This window comes from Castanea sativa, chromosome 1 (genome assembly GCF_040712315.1).
Source record: "Castanea sativa cultivar Marrone di Chiusa Pesio chromosome 1, ASM4071231v1".
Taxonomy (NCBI): Eukaryota; Viridiplantae; Streptophyta; class Magnoliopsida; order Fagales; family Fagaceae; genus Castanea; species Castanea sativa.
The window spans coordinates 34,398,036-34,417,502 of record NC_134013.1 but is presented as its reverse complement, the minus strand read 5'-3'; the positions used below and the strand labels follow the sequence as shown (position 1 = coordinate 34,417,502).

Below are 19,467 nucleotides of genomic sequence, written 5' to 3'. Positions count from 1 at the left end.
CATAACCTGTGTGGTAGAATTCAAGCCATGGAAGGTGTTTGTGGATGGAGCGTCCAATACAGCTGGAGCAGGGGCAGGGATCGTGGTCATCACCCCGGAAGATCTGAAGCTAGAACACTCATTCAGGTTAGGCTTCAGGGCTTCTAATAATGAGGCCGAATATGAGGCTCTGCTGGCAGGACTAAGGGTTATCATGGATCTGGGGGCAAAGGAGGTGGAAGTATACTCGGACTCCCTCCTCGTAGTAAGTCAGGTCTAAGGGAACTTTGAGGCCAAGGATCCCCGGATGATAGAATATTTGCAGCTAACAAAGCAGATGATGGGAAACTTTGTGATAGTCAAAGATTGAACGGATAGCCCAGGGACAGAATCGGCACGCCGACTCGTTGGCAACTCTAGCATCATTAATAGCTGACGAGGTACCTCGGTTGATAAGGGTGAAGTTGGTGCCCGAGCTGAGTATTGCCGCCAGGGCATTGATTATACAGGTCACTGAAGCCGAGAAGTGCTGGATGGATCCAATCATCGACTTCCTTTCAGAAGATCGAACCCCGGAAGATGAGAAAGAGGCAGCCAGAGTACGGCGAACTTTCGCTCGGTACTGGTTATCTGCCGATCAGAAGCTATATCGCAGATCATTCGAAGGGCCATATCTGCAGTGCCTTCGCCCCAGCTAGGCTAAAGAACTGTTAGTCGAACTGTACGAGGGAGTCTGCGGTAGCCACGTAGGGGGACGCTCGCTGGCGCACCGAGCAATGACCTAGGGTTTTTGGTGGCCGCATATGAGGAAGGAAGCCACCGAGTATGCTCAGAGATGTGAACAGTGTCAGGGTCACGCGCCGATGATCTACCAACCGGCCGAGAACTTGAATCCAGTTTGCAGCTCGTGGCCATTCGCCCACTGGGGGCTGGATATAGTCGGGCTATTTCCCCAAGCAACGGGCAACCGAAGGTTCGTGCTGGTGGCAGTAGACTATTTCACAAAGTGGGCAGAGGCTGAGGCATTGGCCAACATCTGAGACGTTGACGTTAAGAGACTCGTATGGAGGAACATTATAACAAGGTTCGGCGTGCCGAAATCTTTAATATCAAACAATGGCCTGCAGTTCGACAGTATGGCTTTCCAGGAGTTTTGCGAGAGCTTTGGTATCTGGAATCGATACTCCACACCAGCCTACCCGCAGAGTAACAGCCAGGCAGAAGCGACAAACATGGCTATCGTGAGCAGCCTAAAGAAAAGATTGGAGGGCGCCAAGGGTAGATGGGCTGAGGAGTTGCCAAGTGTCCTATAGACATACCGAACCACCCCGAGGGGATCCACGGGAGAAATACCGTTCTCTCTAACTTACGGGGCGGAGGCAGTCATCCCTACTGAAGTAAACTTGTGTAGCGCCCGAGTTGCGGGATTCACTTTTGACGAGAACGAGGAGTTGATGGCAAAGGAGCTGAACTTGCTGGAGGAACACCGAGATGTGGCCACCATTTGGCTGGCAAAGTATCAACAGAAGCTTACCTGGAGGTACAATAGAGCTGTCAGAAGGAGGGAGTTTGCCGCGGGAGATCTGGTACTCTGAAAGGTAGTAGGGAATATGCGAGAGACGAGTGTGGGAAAGCTAGCTCCCACCTGGGAGGGTCCCTACCGTGTGACTGCTATTGCTGGATCGGGGGCATACTATCTAGAGGATTTGGAGGAAAAATTGCTCCACCGGCCATAGAATGTTCGCAATTTGAAAAATTTTTATCAGTGACCGGACACCCTCCAAAGATATAAACCTGATGTAATCTGGCATTACTGCATGTTTAATACGAAGACATTGATTCAGCTATCCCCCTTTTCTTATTTCAAGTTATTATCGCCAGGCAAGAATTATAAAGAGAATCACGAGGGTAAAGGCAACTCATCCACGGCAAGGACAAAAACCTGCCCTCGGTTCGAGCCTTATCACCGAGCAGGTGAAAACCTTACGCTATTTTTATCTAAGGACAGAAACATGCCCTCGATTTGAGCCCTATCACCGAGCAAGTGAAAACCTTACGCTATTTCTATCTAAGGACAGAAACCTGCCCTCGGTTTGAGCCCTACCACCGAGCAGGTGAAAACCTTACGCTATTTCTGTCTAAGGATAGAAACCTACCCTCGGTCCAAGCCCTATCACCGAGGAGGTGAAAACCTCACGCTATTTTTATCTAAGGACAGAGACCTGCCCTCGGTCCGATTCCTATCACCGAGTAGGTGAAAACCTTATGCTAGTCTCATATAGGTAAAGGGACCTGTTCACTTACGCTGGGCGTCCAGTAACATAAGCCCCTACGGCTTGAATTCAAAGGGGCTACTCTTGGCAATCAAAAGTGAGAAAGCAAGGTATGATGGCATTTACCAACGACATTAACACTAAGAGAATAATCGCGTATAGGATCGGCGATTATCAAGCAAGCAATAGAGAAGTACAAGCGGCATTTAAACGGCATATATTGAAACAACGATATTTAAAAGACATTAGTTATAACTGTCTGGAAGACAGGGAAATTGTTCCATCGCCACAGCCCGGCGATTTAAGCTCTTCAAACATCAAAGAAAAAATAATAACAGTAATAAAACAAAAAGAAAAAAAAAGATACAAAGAAAGGTTGGATTATCAAACGGCAGGGTCGGCTGGTGTGGGCGGAGAATAGGCTGTTTAGTTCCACTCACAGTTATCGGTGGGACTTGGTCTGGTGCAGCCTCGGCCCTAGCGCGAATGTTGCTTGTAACCTTCGGGTTAGCTGCCTCCATATGAGTGTCAATATCCCGCACGAGGTCGATCATACTCGGAGTCTCCTCCTCGTTTGAAGCCTCGGCCCGACTCTAAATGGCAGGGGGAGGAGGGGTCGGGTAAGGGATCTGCTCGGGGTTCCACAGTGGAGAGTTTACGGCCACCCCTATCGCCTGAAGGGCAGCTAACCATCCCTCCCCGAAGCCATGGTGCCGAGCTTGGTGAATGATCGGCTCCGCGGAGTTTTCAACATCCGAGAAGCCGACATTGTACCACTTTTCCTCGCAGGCTTCGAGGAACTCCTTCAGGCTAGCGATTTCATTAACTTGGGTTAGACTCAAGCTGTCCACCGTCGCTAACTTAAGCTCGGTTTCCCCTAGCTTCGCCTCCAGGAAGGTTAGCTTTACCTCAGTGGCCTGCCGGGCGTTCTCGACATCTACTGCTTTCCTCTCCGACGCCGCGGTAGCCTCCCCTTTCTCCCTGGCCGTGGCCTCAGCAATAGCCTTTAGCGCCTTTTCCCCCTCCAGGGCCTCGGCCACATCCTTCAACCACCCGGTCACAATGCTGGTCATCTGCGCGGCCTGGAGATAGAATAGTATCCAAATGGTGAAATTAAAAAAGAAAAGAGAAGACCACTCAGTACAATGCACACAGTTAAGGGGAATAGAGCGTTACCACGATGGAATGCCATTGTAGTCGCGTGGCAAGTGTCTTATCATCGCCCTGTATATAGTAATGGACATCCTCGGGCAGCATGAGGCCCTGCGCCAAACTTTGGGCCACTCGCCCCCTGCACCCTTGTCCCATAGCCGAACGCTAGCAGTTTCTAGCAAGCACTCGTCACCTAACCAGAAGGTGTGCTGCCAACTGACCACTTGTCGGCAAGAGGATGCCACCTTGGTTCCAACCTGAACCGCAGGGGGTGTGACCATCGGCCCCTCCGGAAGCTTGGAACCGCCCGTTGCACGGGGAGGGGTCTTCAGTAAAGCGTCACCCGGGACAGGAGGGTTATTCTCGGCAACCCTTTTTCTCTTCCTGTTTTCGCCCGCGGGAGGAGTTTGACTCGCTCTTTTTGGGGATTGAGTTTGAGCCGCAAGAACGGCGCTAGGAATGAACCGAGAAAGGGTCATCTCCCTATGCTTCACCATTCTCTCCGCTTGGTCGACAGCTGGTTCCTCGGTAAAGGGGGCAGCGTCCACTGGTTGTCCGATCACTTCGTGCCTCCGATGACTCTAGGACACGCGCTCGGGAGAACCGTCCCTCACCAGTGTGATGTCGTCTGCAGTGGTATAGCACGGGCCACTTCCTCGAGCCTCGCCTATGGTGAGCCCGGGGGGAAGGAATGTCTTGTACCGCACGTCGATGTACGACAGGAGCGGACTGTCTACCAAAAGCGCCTGGCCGAAGTTTTGCCAAGTGGTGTACACAAGGTTGACGTCGAGGATCAAATGAGACGCCCTAAGTTGCCCATCGTCGTGCACGAAGATCTCCGACCTAAGAACGAAGTTGAGGTCTCGCGCGTGTATAACTCGATTGTCTGGGAAGAACCTTCTGGATTCTGTAACAAGTCCGAGAACAAACCGATCAGCTATATATATATATATATAAGATGCAAGAACAAATCAAATGGGGATTGTTGGTACCGACCAACTTCACGTGGTGAGAGTGGGCAAAGAAGCTCACTGGCATGCCAGTTACCACGCACCCGAACGAACTCTTCGGCCAAGTTCCTATTAGAGTCGGGCAGGTAGGATATAAGCCAGACTCGTGTATCTCTAGTTTTCAAGTAATAACCACGGGAAAAGTTATACATGAAATTTATGTCGTGCTGGTTCAACTGTAGCCCGAACATGTGGTTTAATCGGATGACACAGCTAACAACCTTATAAAAGTTGGGGTGAAACTGGTCAGGGCATAGGCCGTAAAACCCTAGGGTACCTATTACGAGAGGGTCTACAGGGAACCTAACCCCACTCTTGAGTATCGACATCAGCGGGAAGAACGCTGTGTTGGAGTCAGCAGCCCTCTAAAGTTCGAGGTTTCCCACATTACAATACGCAACGTCGACGTTCCCTGGGACGCCAAAGGTCTTTCTAAAACTAGCTAAGGCAGCCGCAGGGGTAAGTAAGTGAGAAAACCCCATTCCTAGAGTATAAAATGGAAGAGAATCGAAAGGGAAAGAAAGGTAGAAAGAACTTACTTGGGGCTCTAGGGAGTGTAGAACTGAGGAGGTTTTTACGCAAGAGAAGAATGCTCGGCAAAGGAGGGATGGGGAGCAAGAGAAACGCGAAAAGTGAAAAAGGAGTCCAAAATGGGCTATTTATAGAACTTTGAAGCATTTAATGAGGCCAGGGACGGGAAAAATAAACCCTCCCAAATCCCTTTCTTGGATAACCCCCCACACACGTGGGCACGGTTCACGAACTGTCGGGCGGTTCGCCAACTACCAAATATTAATTACTGTCGTGACGACCTGATATAGCGCCATTTTCGTGAAATCCGCTAAGACGATCACCCTGGCCATGTACTGAGAGTATACATCCACGAGAAGCCATCACTACGACTTGCCCAGGATCCTTGATTCATCGCTTGAAGCAGAGCATGAATCAAGGGGGGCTATTGTACAGGGCTCACCCTCTGTCAAGCCCAATTGCCTTAAGACCCATGAAGACTAACTCTTATAAGAGCCCCGCGCTGATCACACATGGTAATGCACGTGCCGTCTAAGAGGTTTGAGCTCGAAGTGCCAAAAGCAGCCTGTGATGTGCCCCTACCGAGCACAGAACTTACATGCGGGGTTGGTCCCAATGCCATTATCATTTTCTCCTTCCCGCCACCAAACATCCACTTAGATGAAACGGTATTGGACCTCCCTTCCATTGCCTAGGGAACGCGCCTGCCGAGCATCAAACCCAGTGGTGGAGCCAATTCCAATGCCACTCTCATTTCCTCCCACTCCTAACTAAACCCCCACTTATAGGTAATAATATTGGACTTCTCCTTCCACCCACTAGGGGAATAATCATGACCATTCCACTAAGCTTGGCTATAAATAGGCAAAGAAGATTCAGTTGAGGGGGTTGGCTATTTCAGAGGGAAAAGACTAGACAGAGCAATATCAATTCTCCCCAAGGAAGAAAGGGGAGAGTTAGTGGGAAAAGAGGGGAGACTCAGTAAACGGGGCAGCCGAGCATAACACCATCCGTGGTAGGAAATCCAAAAGCCCACTATACAAATAGATTGTGAGCCCAAACTCCTTCGAGGCCCAGCAGCTTTACTTTGGGTTGCACAGTTATTTTAGGAATATGTAAGGAAGCTAAACCGTTTGAAACATTAAGAATTATTTTGAAACATAGGGCAATCTAGCACAATGTTTTTTTAGTTTATTTTATTTTGTGATACAAGATAGAAAATCTACGTTAAGCTAATATAAGTGTATATCTGTGTGAACCCCGGCCCTTGCCCCTACACCCCACACTCTAAAAATATTTATACTCGTAAAGTGATAATTGCACCAAGGGTGTGTGATGGTAATATAGCACAATGTTAGTTTCTAACATTTAGGGGTTAATTATCATTTTTGATGTAGGAAAAATGTTAGAAACTAAAATGGTAATTAGCCCTTTTTTTTTTCTTGAATGACATCCAACTATACACACACACACACACACACACACACATGTGTTGGAAAATATGGCTAAATAAACAAGTTTTGATTCAACAATACAAACCCTAAAAAATTAGTAATGACAAAAATTAAATAGATAGAGTTAGAAAGATCTCATAAACTATAGAATCATGCAAAATGCATTGTCTTTAAAGGTTGATTCGTGCCACCCGGAGTAGAACTCGGTGTGAATAGTTCTCTTGGCTAAACAACCCCCCAATATTAGACTATAGTAATTTCTTCAAGTTGATCACACACTCAAACAAGAAGAATTAGGAACAACCTTAATTGCCTTTCCATAAAACTAAAAATTTAGAAGCTGAAATTTTTTGTGTGGAGATGAGCAGAAAGTTTAGGGCTGAACAGAGGAAGGAGAGTGGCCACAGCAAGGCTAAAAGCTAAAGAGAAAAGAAAATGAAACAGGGTTTCTTATATGCCAACTAAAGGAAGATAAGTGGGCTGAATAAAGGACTAGTTCTCCAACGGCTATTATGTAGATTTGATGCCCAACGGGCTGTTTATTAAATGCCCAACGGGTTGCTCAAAAGCTCACCAACAGACATAACAAAATCAAATCAAATTTGGGCTAAAAGAAAGTAAGAGAAAAAGTGAGGCCCAAGAATAATGTAAAAAACCCAAGCCAAGCCCAAGCCAACACCTAGCCCATTGTGTTCTAACTTACCACCTAAGATATGCAAAACCTTACAAACTCATAACAAGATTTATTCCTAACCAATGTGGGATACAAAGCAAATGTTAAGTGTTTAAAACACACTCACTCCAACATTATGTAGATAAAAAGATAGAAGACATGAGTGATTACACTATAGTTATTTTTTTCTTTTAAAATTCATTTTGAACCATGGACTATAATAAGACTTCTCAAACTATTTTCTTAACATTTGAGAATTTTAAATTTTATTCTTCAATTCCTGCCAATTAATAGAATACAACACAAATGACTCAAACATTTTTTTGGAAGTATCACGCACAGACATTATTCAAAGCATCTTGACTGTAAAATTACTTCATCAAATGAATGTTTCTTGAAAGACCAAATCCAAGTCACTTGCCATTTTACGAGTCCTTAGAGATTGAATGCAAATATTTTCCAAACTATGAACAAGTAGGCAAATTAGTTGGAGGTGGCAGAATGCTTGTTTCCGCGGTGGTTCCATTCTTCACAATAAGGACCGTGTCCATACCCCAGCTTGCGTGCCTTTCCAAATGACAGTGCATAAACCACACCCCTGAAAAATAGATATCATCCATGTTATCAAAAAAGTGGTACACTAATTATATTTTGAGAGAGAGAGAGAGAGAGAGAGAGAGAGAGAGATTACCTGGATTATTAGCAAAAAATCTGATTGTAGCCCATCCATTCTTAGGAACTCCAATGGTGTTAACTTCTGGTGGATCATTCAGATTGTAAGTACTTGGGGAAGAGGTAGCATTGAAATTTCCATAACCTGTCCCAACCAAATAGAAGCTAAAACCATGTAAATGCATTGGGTGATTCTCTGCATTCCCAACGTTTGTCCCTTGGAACACTATTTCCACTGCTTCCCCATAATTTATTAATCTTGCCTTTGTCCCTTGGCTTGGGTATAACGTATTATTACCCACATCTCCTGTGAAGTTAAAAATATAGGGTGGCTGACTCGGGAAATTACTTCCGAAAACGCCTGTCAAGTTCCTGTGTACAGTTTCAAAAATTAGGGTTTGTTGATAAGAGATTTTTAGTAACGTTATTTAAGTGTTGTGAAAATACTTGTTGTGGTATTTATACAATAAAAATTGTTGTTTGAGTTATGTCACCAAATAGGCCCTAGGTAATTTTCATTAACAAGCTTAAGTTACAATCATTTTGATTCTCAAAAAAAAAAAATTTGAAATCATTTTATAATTTAGTGATACTTGCACATTCTCCTAGAAGTGAGATTTATGGGACTAGGTATCTGTTTAGATAGGATTATCTAGCTTCTACGTTTTGCGTTTTCTCTTTTTTTTTGATCCACGTGCAACAGCTTTTAGGAGACAGTGCACGGTTCATGCACTGTTCATGGGACCCACAAGCACTTTATTCAGAAAAAAATATTAAAAATGGGTTCCACGATATTATTCACACATTTAAAAATTATTTTACTACAGTGTTTTTAGTTTTCAGTTTTCAACAATAAGTTCTATTCAAACAGATCCTAGATACTATACTATTATTTGCTAAAAAAGAAAAGTGATTTCTACAGCTCCTCGTGAAATCATTTTGTTCTTTTCTTATTATTATTATTAGTACTTTTGCATATAATCATTTCATGCTAGAGCAAATAAAATTTAAAAATTCTCTACAAATTACAATACCTCCTTAGATATATTATATTAATTTTCTCAATTAAATTCAAATATATACATGATTATATTAACTACTAAAACACAAATATTATTTTCTTTCATAAAGATAATTAAATTTAATATAGTCAGATGTTGAATTTAACTTGGAAATCTAATTTACTGTACCTAAGTGTTAGCAATAATTTAATTTAATATATTATATTTTTCATGCTTGTACTTTAAGCATTCTCGGTAAAATATTTTGTTAAAAAAAATAAAAAAAAAAGGGGAAGAGAGAAAAAATAAAACAGAGTGGTGTAGTACCTGTAGTATGCTTGTAGTACGTCAATGGATGGGGTCACAAAACTTACGTTATTTAAGCTTGCAGCTAGCCTATTACCACTTGGACCCCCACACGACGCATTAGCACAAAGTATTTGGTTTACAGAAACTGCGATGAAAATTCGTGTGGTGATATTTTTGGGCACATTAATTGGGTGTTCAGCATTTGCCAAAGATCTTATGCGAGTTGTGAAGTTGTCTGCAGCATCCTTGTCTGTGACATTAGGAAGGGTCGGATAGGGAATAGAGGATGGAAGTGTATAATTGCCTGTGTACTGAAGAATAGCTGATGTATTGGTACTATCAAATGGAGCATTGGAGTCAAAGAAAGGAGTAGCAGCTATGTAATATTGACTTGGAGACTGGTTTGCTGTGAGCAAAATATCCATTGTTTGTCCTGGGGTTATCATGATGTAACTTGTGGTTACGGGCTTTATGTATGCACCATCATGCGCCACAACTGTGAAGTTGTGTTTGGCGATTCCAAAGAACATTTCTTCATTCATCACTGCGTTTACTAGACGGAGAAGATATGTTTTTCCATACTCAACTGTAAGTTTATATGAAGTATCTGCATCATGAAATATAATGATCAGAAAATGATGTACAAGTTCTTTTCACTTACATTGCTGACCAATATTAGCTGACAACTACAAGATCATTTCATTAAGTAATAACATTTTTAGTATAAATTGTTATTTCATACCATTAGAACAATTGTTTGGAAATCCTGGTTGTCCATTGATAGTGTAAGCATCTGATAGTGTTGGATCACCGCCGGTTGCTGTGGCATTATCTATTATCTCTTTCACATCTCCCTTGAACCATTCCCCTGCAACATGCAAGGTTAAGATTTAGGCATATAATTCTTGGGCTTTGATTGTTGGACTCTCTTTATACCGTTTCTGTCCATATTATTTGTAATCATGTGTTATATATGAACATTCTTGAAAAACTTGAACACCTAATGTGAAAATATAAACATTGAGTGCACAAAGTTTATATAAAATAACGTGGAACAATAATTTCCTATAATACTTCACTTTAGATTTTAGATAGCTAGGACATGCAAGGGCAGAACTAGGCAATTTAAAATAATAAAAAAAATCTATTAATCCCTCATATAAAAGACTATAAATAATTAATTAAATTTTCTTAATTTTTAACCGCTCCTTGAAAACTACGAGTCCTTAAAAAAATTAGATACTTTAAATTCAAATATTCAAAAGGTTGGAACTTTCAATTAAGCAAAAATCATCTTATAAAATGAAAATAAAGCTATATATATATGCTTGGGACAAAGGACGATGGGAGGAGAAATAAAGGCAGGGTAGAATGAATGTACTAATTTTAGGATATGTTTGATATACATTAATAGATTATGTAATGAAATGGTTATTTATGTGTAAAAATTATTTGATTGCATTTTTGTTATATATAATAGTTATTTCTTAAATTAAGAAATATATATCTTTATTGTTTACAAATTTATGACAATTTCATAATATGTTCTAATATTTTTAAACAAACACTTACATATGCGTATGCATTCATGTAGACATGTATATTAACTCAATTATGATAATATAGTCTAGTCTTCCCAAACAAAAATTCACCCTACCCCTCAAAATTTCCCAATTATTAAGGCATGTATATGTTATATGCTATTAACACGTTTGGGTTTGGCGTAGAGTTATTGGACCAGTTTTGAAATATATAAGGGGAAGTTTTCAAAATTTTTCACAATTTTTTTTTTCAAATGCTGACATTGCTTGTTATAATTGGTGCAAAGCAAAATTAATGTTAGTGGTGGATTCATATTAAAGTAATTTTGTTCCAATCATTACTTGTCACCAGATTGTGTAGTGAAAAAAAAAAATTGTTTCCCTAGCATTGCTCTTACCAAGTATGAGTACTTGTTCTGCAGCAGGCTTGGGAAATGGATAAGTGGTTTTGGCCTTAGGTAAAATTACAATGGCACCATGGACTGTGGCACGTGTCCAATCACTATGTGCATGCCACCACAGAGTTCCTTCTTCATCTGAAAATATGACCTCATAAGTAAAATTTTTTCCAGGTTTGATGGGACATTGTGTAATGTTCTCAGGACCATCAGACCATGGATTTCTTGGTTGTTTCACTCCATGCCTGTAAAAAAAAAAAAAGTTAAAAGTATTCATGAGTTTTTATGGTATTTTTTGATGAACACTAGATGACACATCATATCATGCACTGTTGTATTGATAACTAATGTAAAAGTTGTATATCTACATGACTTTATTTTATTATTATTATTTTTTACAATAAGTAAGGGAGGTGAATATGAACCCAAGTTATCCTCATTAGGAAATTGAGATAATATCATTTAACTATAAGACTCTAATGTCTTGACAAATGTTATATAATTTTGTTGTTTAGTTAAAAAGCAGAATGTTTATGACATTTTCTTGGATGAAACTTGAGCCCATCATTATTATTTATAGCATGGTAATCGAATAATGTCATCGGCATGCATATATGTATCACTTTCTTTCTATTTCTTTTGTATTTTTAAGGTTGCGTTTGAAACTGGCTTAATAAGGTAAATTTTTTTACTATATAGCTTATTCTTGCTACTATTCTGGGTCTCATTACACTTTTTGGTACTATTAATGAGTCTTACTGTATTATTTTGGCTAGTTTTTAACTTTATCTACAGTACTTTCAATAAAAACTTTTTAGTTTTAACTAAAAAAGTTATTCCTAAACAGACTCTAAAAGTGGCTAATGGAGAAGCCCTTAGGTCAATAGGGGAACTGCCCCCGGCCATCCAAAAATAAACAATAATAACTAATAATTTATTGAAGTGGATTCTAGTTAACTCAATTAGTAAACTTTTTAATAAACAATTATCATGAAACCATTGGTTGAAATTCTATTGACTCTACAAAATATATATTAATTGGCTATTATTATGGAACCATAGGTTTAGATACAGTGAAATCAGTGATTTTTTTTTTCTTTCTATTTCATTTTATGGTAAACAGAAAAAGAAGAAGAAGAAGAAAGAAAATAGAAGCAATACTTTTGATATACAAAAATAAAAGAACAATGCAATTTCCTTTCAAAATTGATAACAATTCTTCTCTATGCAATAATTTGTTTCCTATTTTGTGCAAATTTATATATAAACAAATAAATTTAATTTACAAGTTTAGTTTAGTCTATTTTTTAAAATTCTTTTACAAACTTTTAACTGTTAAATTCAAATATATTTCATATGGAGTATAACTTTGCTAATTTGGAATCAAATCTCTACTTTGTCTTTAGGAGTTAGGGAGAAGTCAAACCGAACATGTATGAAGGACCCATCGCTTCAAATGTTAGTTTGATCCAACATGCATGAGAATACATTTTAAATAAAATAAAATCTTTATGTATAACTTTTTAGAATCTCATTTTTCTACTGTTCTTTCACCAAATAAAATTTTAATAAAAAAAATAGTCCTCTTCTAAAAAAACAAAAAACAAAAACCCAAATGCAATATTAAAAGTAAGTTGTTGTTGTTTTAAAAAAAAAAAAAAAAAAATTGGTTTGATGGTCTATACAGTGTGAAGAGAGAGAGAGAGATAGAGCCATCACCAGTGAATAGTGACACCATAACTTGCTTCATTGTGGACATTAATATAAGCCCTATCGCCTTTGCGGACATGAATTGTTGGTCCAGGGAAGCTGTCGTTTACAGTAAGCATTGTCTTGTTGCTACAAAGCCTTTCAAAAAATGTGTTCTTCACCTGCAACCAGAATGTAAATTATTTGAATCAAATACCATAAGATGAAAAAAAAAATAAAGAAAGGTTTCAACCACATTCTTCTGGTCCCTTACCAATATATATAGATCATTACTGACGGGTGGTTTTACATAGAAAAATAAAAATAATCACCACTTTTCCATAATGAATATATAAGAGACTTAATCTAATACTAATAATGATGGACACTTCATAAGGTTTGTGTCCGAAAAGTTTTACAAGGATCGAGAATATAGAGGAAACTTACAATAAAACTATAGTGGTGGACATTATAAGCAGTGCAAACGAGCAAACCTTGCAGAAAAACAAACCCCAAAAATCCTAGGATCAAACTCATATTCTTTAGTCCCATTTCTCTATCAATTCTTACCAAATTAACAAAGAAAAATCACTCTTTGTTTCTGGCGTTTTTATTTGTGTGACTGTCAACGTGACATTAGGACCTATTTATAGCCTACTAATCTTGCCACCGAAAATAATATAAAATGTTTATGTTTTGAAACTCATGCGAAAAACATGGGGTTTGTACATGTGCCTGCTCCCTGTAACCTTCATAAAAACACGCATCATTACTAAGATTCCTTTTTATTAGCCGTGGGCCATCTAATTTTTTATGATGAGGAAAGCTGATTTTTTTTACATACTAAATGACGCTTAATCGAGACACTTTGCAATTAATTAATGGGATTAAGATCTACATTGTCTCTTAAATAATTTTTAGGTCAAATGATATTTCTTGTTGCGTATGAGAGAAACATCTAAAAATTCGAAACATCTACTTTCTGTTAGTTTTTATTTTTTCTTTTCATTTTTCCATTTTTTTCTTCGGTAAAATGGCCGACTACCCTCTCTTTTATTTATTTATTTATTTTTTTCATAAAACGAACACAAAAACTGACGTCACTTTCTCATATTTTCAAAAAAAAAAAAAATCAATATTTCTTGAGAAACAAACACTTAGACTAACCATCCTTTCTCATATTTTCAAAAAGTCAATATTTTCTTGAGAAACAAATACTTAAACTAACCATCCTTTCTCATTTTCACAATTTTTTTGAGGAAAAAAAAAACAGAAGAGAGAAAAATTTCAGAGAAAAACCAAAGCAAAAAATCAACCAAAGTGCCTGCATGGTAAAAAGCTTTTTCTATTTTCTCTGCATTTCCTTTTATATCTTATCTAACAAAAGTAGATTTTTTTATTAAAAAATAAAGTTAAATATTAGTATTTTGTCATATATTTAGCATAAAAGTTTAAAAAAATTATATCTTTTATCTTGTATTTAACAAATACGCTAGAAGAAAACTATGGGATAACACTATGAAACTTAATCTAATACTAATTCATTTCTTAGAAAAGAACTTCTTGTTCTCTTATATTTCATATTTGGCAAAAACACCAATTTGGTCCATACATTTTAATAGCAATTAATTTGGCCAATATTATTTAAAACTTGCAGTTAACTTAATATTAGTTCTATTGTTACCTCATTAAAAGAAAATATCACCGTGATAAACGGTTTGCATTAATGTTGGTGAACATATGACTAACATATATAATATAAAATTAAATAACTAAATATTACAAGCAACATAAGCATTTTAATAAGATAAAAATCGTATCAGACAAAAAAATTCTGAAAAGATTAATTGATAGGAAAAAAAAGGTAAAGAAAGTCATATTTTTATATATATAAGAAAATCCTGAATTTCTCATTCCACGCTTTGATGTGTGCTTCTTAATTATGTGGAAGCTAGGAGGGATCTGATCCTATAGTGCTCATAAATTATGAAAGTTCCATGAAAAATTTAAGTGAAGATAACATGGTCTGATGAAGAACAAAGAAAAGAGGGGAATTCAAAATATATAGCACGTGTAATTAAGAGAAACTGAGATTAAACATAATTGGATTCTGTTCAAAGTAAGAAATCACAAACCAGGTCCGATGCGATTCTTTATGCATATTGTAGTTTGATTTGGAAGGTATTGATAGCCATGGGTGCGGGCAATGCTTTAAATTTTAATCATGTGATAATTTTGGAAGGTATTGATGGCCATGGGTGAGGGCAATGCTTTAAATTTTAATCATGTGATATGCGTGTGAAATAGAGAGAACAGGGTGCATTTTTTCTGGTTGGGTAAAGTAGAAAAGTGGAAGGAGTGCGTGTGTGTGTGTCTCTCTCTCTCTCTCTCTCTCTCTCTCTCTCTCTCTTATATATATATATATATATATTGTAAGGCTGAATTTATTCAATCATATATTGGCTTTATTCCGCGCCAAATTTGCTTGTATTTTAGCAATTATATACCCTGTATTTAGGTGAGAATTATGTAAGCGTTGTGTGTGAGAGAGTGTGAAGAAATATCAAGATGTGTGCAATCAAAGGAGTCTCGCGACTGGATCTCGGGACTGGCAAGTTGCCAAAGTGGCACACATGTGAAGCATGCAGGGAACTGAAGGGTCACGACAACTGGAGCACTACAGGATAAAAACGTATAGTCTAGTTAGGCAGTTAGCTCACGACTCAAACTCACAACTCGTTCCAAGTGCGAGGCTGAGTCGCCAGAATGCCCTGTTTGATGAAAACTGACTTTTCACATTCCTCACCCACACTATTATAAATACCTATATACCCACGGAATGTAGAGAGTTTCTAAAGAGAATTTTGACAGAGAAACCCTAGAGAAAAACAAGATTGACTCATCCACAATCATCATTACTTAATTCTCCAAATTCCTCTGCTCTCACTCTCTCCATTGACATATCCTTGAGAGGTACATTTTGTTAAATCCTTATCTCACCATACCTATATCAGTGAGGGGGTATTTTGGTGCTTGAGAAGTAGTTCATAGATGACCAATTCATTTAGTTGATGCAATGAGCTTATTGCGGGATCCGGGAAGCTAAAGAAGACAAGGTTAGACGTAACCTTGTTGAAGTAAGAAGCTTGGAGGACTTAGGTGCATTAGGTAGATTAGGCTTGGAGGATCTTTTGTTATTCATGTATCCCAACTTTATTCTTTAATGGATCATTTGACCGCTTAGAGGGCGGTGGAGAGGGTTTTCGTCGAGTTCTTCGGTTTCTTCTTTGATAACACATCACCGTGTTATCTTTGTGTTTGCATCTCTCTTCCCTTACTCTTTACCTTTTAATTGCTGCTGTATTTGTGATTAATTAAGGTTTAGAGTGTTTTACCAATTTAGTTATAGCTTATATTTATTATTCTGCACATATATTGTTTGTGTATAAACTTGTGTTGGTATTGTTAAAATTGGAGGTCTAAACATTCATTAGTATTTTTCACACTAATTGAACATTCATATATATATATATCCATAACATTTTTACAACATTTTCACAACAAACTATAAGTGACAGGTTGTTACTGGTTGTTATTGTTGGGGCAAAAAAATAATCTTAGTATTAGGTTCAAATTTGTATTAGTAACAATTAACCACTTATGATTTGTTGTGAAAGTATTGTAAAAATGTTGTGTGCGTAGCATTTCTCTCTCTCTCTCTCTCTCTCTCTCTCTCTCTCTCTCTCTCTCTCTCTCTATATATATATATATATATATATATATATATATATATATATATATTCAATTGTAACAACAAGTAAAAGAGTGAGAATTGAATCCTAATTTTCTTTATAAAGAAAATGAGAAAGTTTGGCTACAAATTACCTTGTAACCAATGACAACAATTCCATTTAATAATTTTTTTATTAGATTTGAATTTTGAAAAATGCACTATTAAATTCTATTTTCTTGTTTTAGCATCTAACCTTTATGCTTTCTACATTTTACGAATATAAAAAATTAATAGCTACAAAGTAGTCTAAAATTTCAACTAGATATTTAAATTTCAAGGTTTGTAATTTCAAATTATGCATACAAAATAAATTATGGATTGAATAGTAAATAATATCTAAATGATATGAAATTTGAAATGTGTATTAAAAATATAAGGAACATTCAATCTAACTATTAAAATTTTAAAATATGTAGTTATGTTAATTTTATTTTTTAAGTTGAAATTTAGTAAAACTTTGTCCTCAATAAAAATTTGACAATACCTCTAAACTTTCTGAGGGATACGACTCTTGGTACATCAACCTTTTTTAAACTTTTCAAACATAAAAAGAAAATGTACAATATAAGTGATTTGAAAGTTTAATTCCTCTAATTAGAAAAATAAAAAAAAAACAAGGGCATAAAAAAAATTTAATACAAAATTATTTTTATATTTCTTTCTATACATTTATTATTTATCATGATTCCAACGTGTGCATTTGAGATTCGATTATAGGCCAGCTTAATTTTTTTTTCCCTTTACTGTTTGTGGGTACTGCAATAAATGGTCTTTTCCTTTGTTGCTTTAGTAGTTTTGTTTTTTTTGCGGGACCCACTATTATGTTTATGGTATAAAACTTAATACAATGAACTAAGTGTGGGTCCCATGCTATGGTTTTCCTCAAAATGAACTAGTGTTGTTTGCTTATTATGTCTCACTCTACTTTTATTTATTTTATTTTATCTAGCATTTAACTTTTATTTACAATATATTTAACAAAAAATTAGATAAGCTGAAAAATATTAGTTTTCTCTTTCCATTTTTGATGGCGATACAATTTTATTTTTTCTTTCCTTTTCTCTTTTATCATCCCTACTCAACTAAGCCTAATCTATTTCAGTTAATAACCACGAGTGCGTCTTTTCTAGTCTGTTTAGGACTTAGGGGCAAAACAGTTTGCTGCAACATTATATTAGTGAAATACATGCTTCGCACAATCAAAGTTATTTATTTCAAAATTAAAGTCATGAATTAGGAACCTCTATATACTATTGATGTCAAAATCTGAAAATTTTGAAAGGAACTTTGTTAAAATAACTAATGAGAACAAATATTATACATTTGAACCTTGTTGACATAATACTATATATGAACAAACATTTGAACAATAATATTGTAATGGAGCCACTTATTATAAATGTGAATAATCAACTTGGTTAGAGCTGATAAGAGGCATTTGGACCGTTCATATCTTCTACACGTTTATGGGATTAGTCGTGCCTGACCATGTGAATTTTTTTTTTTTTTTTTTAGGGGGACCATGTGAATTAATATATAATATACTCTTAAAACGTTTCTCAAAAAAAAAAAAAAAATATATATATATATATATACACACACACACACACTCTTAAAACATCAAAGTCGTATCCCATTGGATTCTCAAAAAAAAAAAAAAAGTTGTATCCCATTGTATTACCAATAATTTTGAATTACGTACTGTTAGAGAATTTGTCAAAATTATAAATTAATTACACCGTCATGTCCATCTGCCCTTCATCATGCCTGTCAACGACTAAATGTAAACAACTATGACAAGATATCTGTGGGATATAATGACATTTTATTGCTTGAACATGGATAGCTTAATACTTATCTTCCTCTAAAAAAAAAAAAAACTTAATACCTATCTTAAAAAAAGGATAATTTAATATTGTGGAGATTCTAGAATTATGACTAACTTGACCTGTAAGTTAAATTGATGTATAAGTCCACCGTCACCAATCGCATTAGTTCAAAGTTCAAATGGTACCCTCTCCAAGCCTTCGAGCTTTAGGGTGGACCCGAGAGGGGGGTCCAGATTCTAGCTCTAGGCTAGAGGAGCACTTTGACATAGATTTCTACCCATTTTACAAATAATAATAAAAATAATAAATAAGTAAAAAAATTCCACCATTAGAGGCAAATTAGTCTAATCTATTACGAGGGAGTTGAAAAAAATCACCTGTGTATGATTTTAGTTATATGACTTTTTTTAATGAGTCATAAAAATTCATATAAATAATCTTATAAATCACCACATAGTGGATTGAAAGAGATAGCTTCAAAAAAATATTAGAGCTAAACTTTGTTTGAGACTCTAGATTATAAACAAGCATATCGATAACAAATTAAAAACTATATAAGAAAATTGGTGCCTACTACCTTGTTTTCAAAACTAAAAATTAAGATGTTATAATTCCCCTTCTTACATAATAGTAGGTCTTACTAATTAAATTTATGATGAGATTTATCACTTATTTCCAGATAAGGGAGTACCGTAAGTAGAAGTAACTAATAAGTTTCCCTTTTTAAAGAGATGTTTTCCAAAATTTTCTTGATGCTGACTTTCTGATTCTTGTAAGAATACGTTTGGATGCAGCGTTTTCCAGCTGCGTCCACTTTTTTTTTTTTTTTTTTTTTTCCACGCACATATGTTACTGTTCATTGGCCATGAACAGTAATTTTAGGCCAATGAACAGTACTTTTTGGGATGAACAATAATTTTTACACATTAAAAAATTATTTTTGTACAGTATTTTCAGTTTTCAATTTTCAGTTTTCAACAATAAGTTCTATCCAAACGGACTCTAAATCAAACGTAGAAGGGTAGAAGCACTTGGTGTTGAAAGTTTGCTATCCCAATATTGTGAGGTGGATCGCAAGTAACATGCACGACTAGTAGTCTCTAATTTTCTCGAATAGATGAGAAAGAACAATATACTTATTCAAAGATTCAAACTTTTAACAA

At 36.9% G+C, this 19,467-nt stretch overlaps 2 protein-coding genes across 2 annotated transcripts; one reads left to right on the top strand and one right to left on the bottom strand.

The window, feature by feature from the left end:
- The first annotated feature begins 1,115 nt into the window (after positions 1-1,115).
- On the top strand, positions 1,116-1,574 carry LOC142625604 (uncharacterized). The gene is made up of 2 exons (XM_075799262.1): positions 1,116-1,257; positions 1,363-1,574. Exons 1-2 carry the CDS (start codon positions 1,116-1,118, stop codon positions 1,572-1,574), a joined length of 354 nt encoding a protein of 117 aa, XP_075655377.1.
- A 5,640-nt stretch (positions 1,575-7,214) lies between these two features.
- On the bottom strand, positions 7,215-13,282 carry LOC142621833 (laccase-15-like). Its single transcript, XM_075795201.1, has 7 exons — positions 13,130-13,282; positions 12,713-12,864; positions 10,994-11,238; positions 9,797-9,922; positions 9,073-9,661; positions 7,764-8,116; positions 7,215-7,670 (listed from the first exon to the last, which is right to left on the bottom strand). Exons 1-7 carry the CDS (start codon positions 13,232-13,234, stop codon positions 7,537-7,539), a joined length of 1,704 nt encoding a protein of 567 aa, XP_075651316.1. The 5' UTR covers positions 13,235-13,282; the 3' UTR covers positions 7,215-7,536.
- Positions 13,283-19,467: the final 6,185 nt, after the last annotated feature.

What these genes read in the sequence shown, in the direction of transcription:
- LOC142621833 (XM_075795201.1), bottom strand. Translation starts at nt 13,234, where the DNA reads ATGGGACTAAAGAATATGAGTTTGATCCTAGGATTTTTGGGGTTTGTT. An exon ending in TCCACCACTATAGTTTTATT is followed by an intron (nt 12,865 to 13,129) that starts GTAAGTTTCCTC and finishes TTCTGGTTGCAG; the next exon opens with GTGAAGAACACATTTTTTGA. An exon ending in ATTTTTTGCTAATAATCCAG is followed by an intron (nt 7,671 to 7,763) that starts GTAATCTCTCTC and finishes TCTATTTTTCAG; the next exon opens with GGGTGTGGTTTATGCACTGT.
- LOC142625604 (XM_075799262.1), top strand. Translation starts at nt 1,116, where the DNA reads ATGGCTTTCCAGGAGTTTTGCGAGAGCTTTGGTATCTGGAATCGATAC. An exon ending in AAGATTGGAGGGCGCCAAGG is followed by an intron (nt 1,258 to 1,362) that starts GTAGATGGGCTG and finishes GGGCGGAGGCAG; the next exon opens with TCATCCCTACTGAAGTAAAC.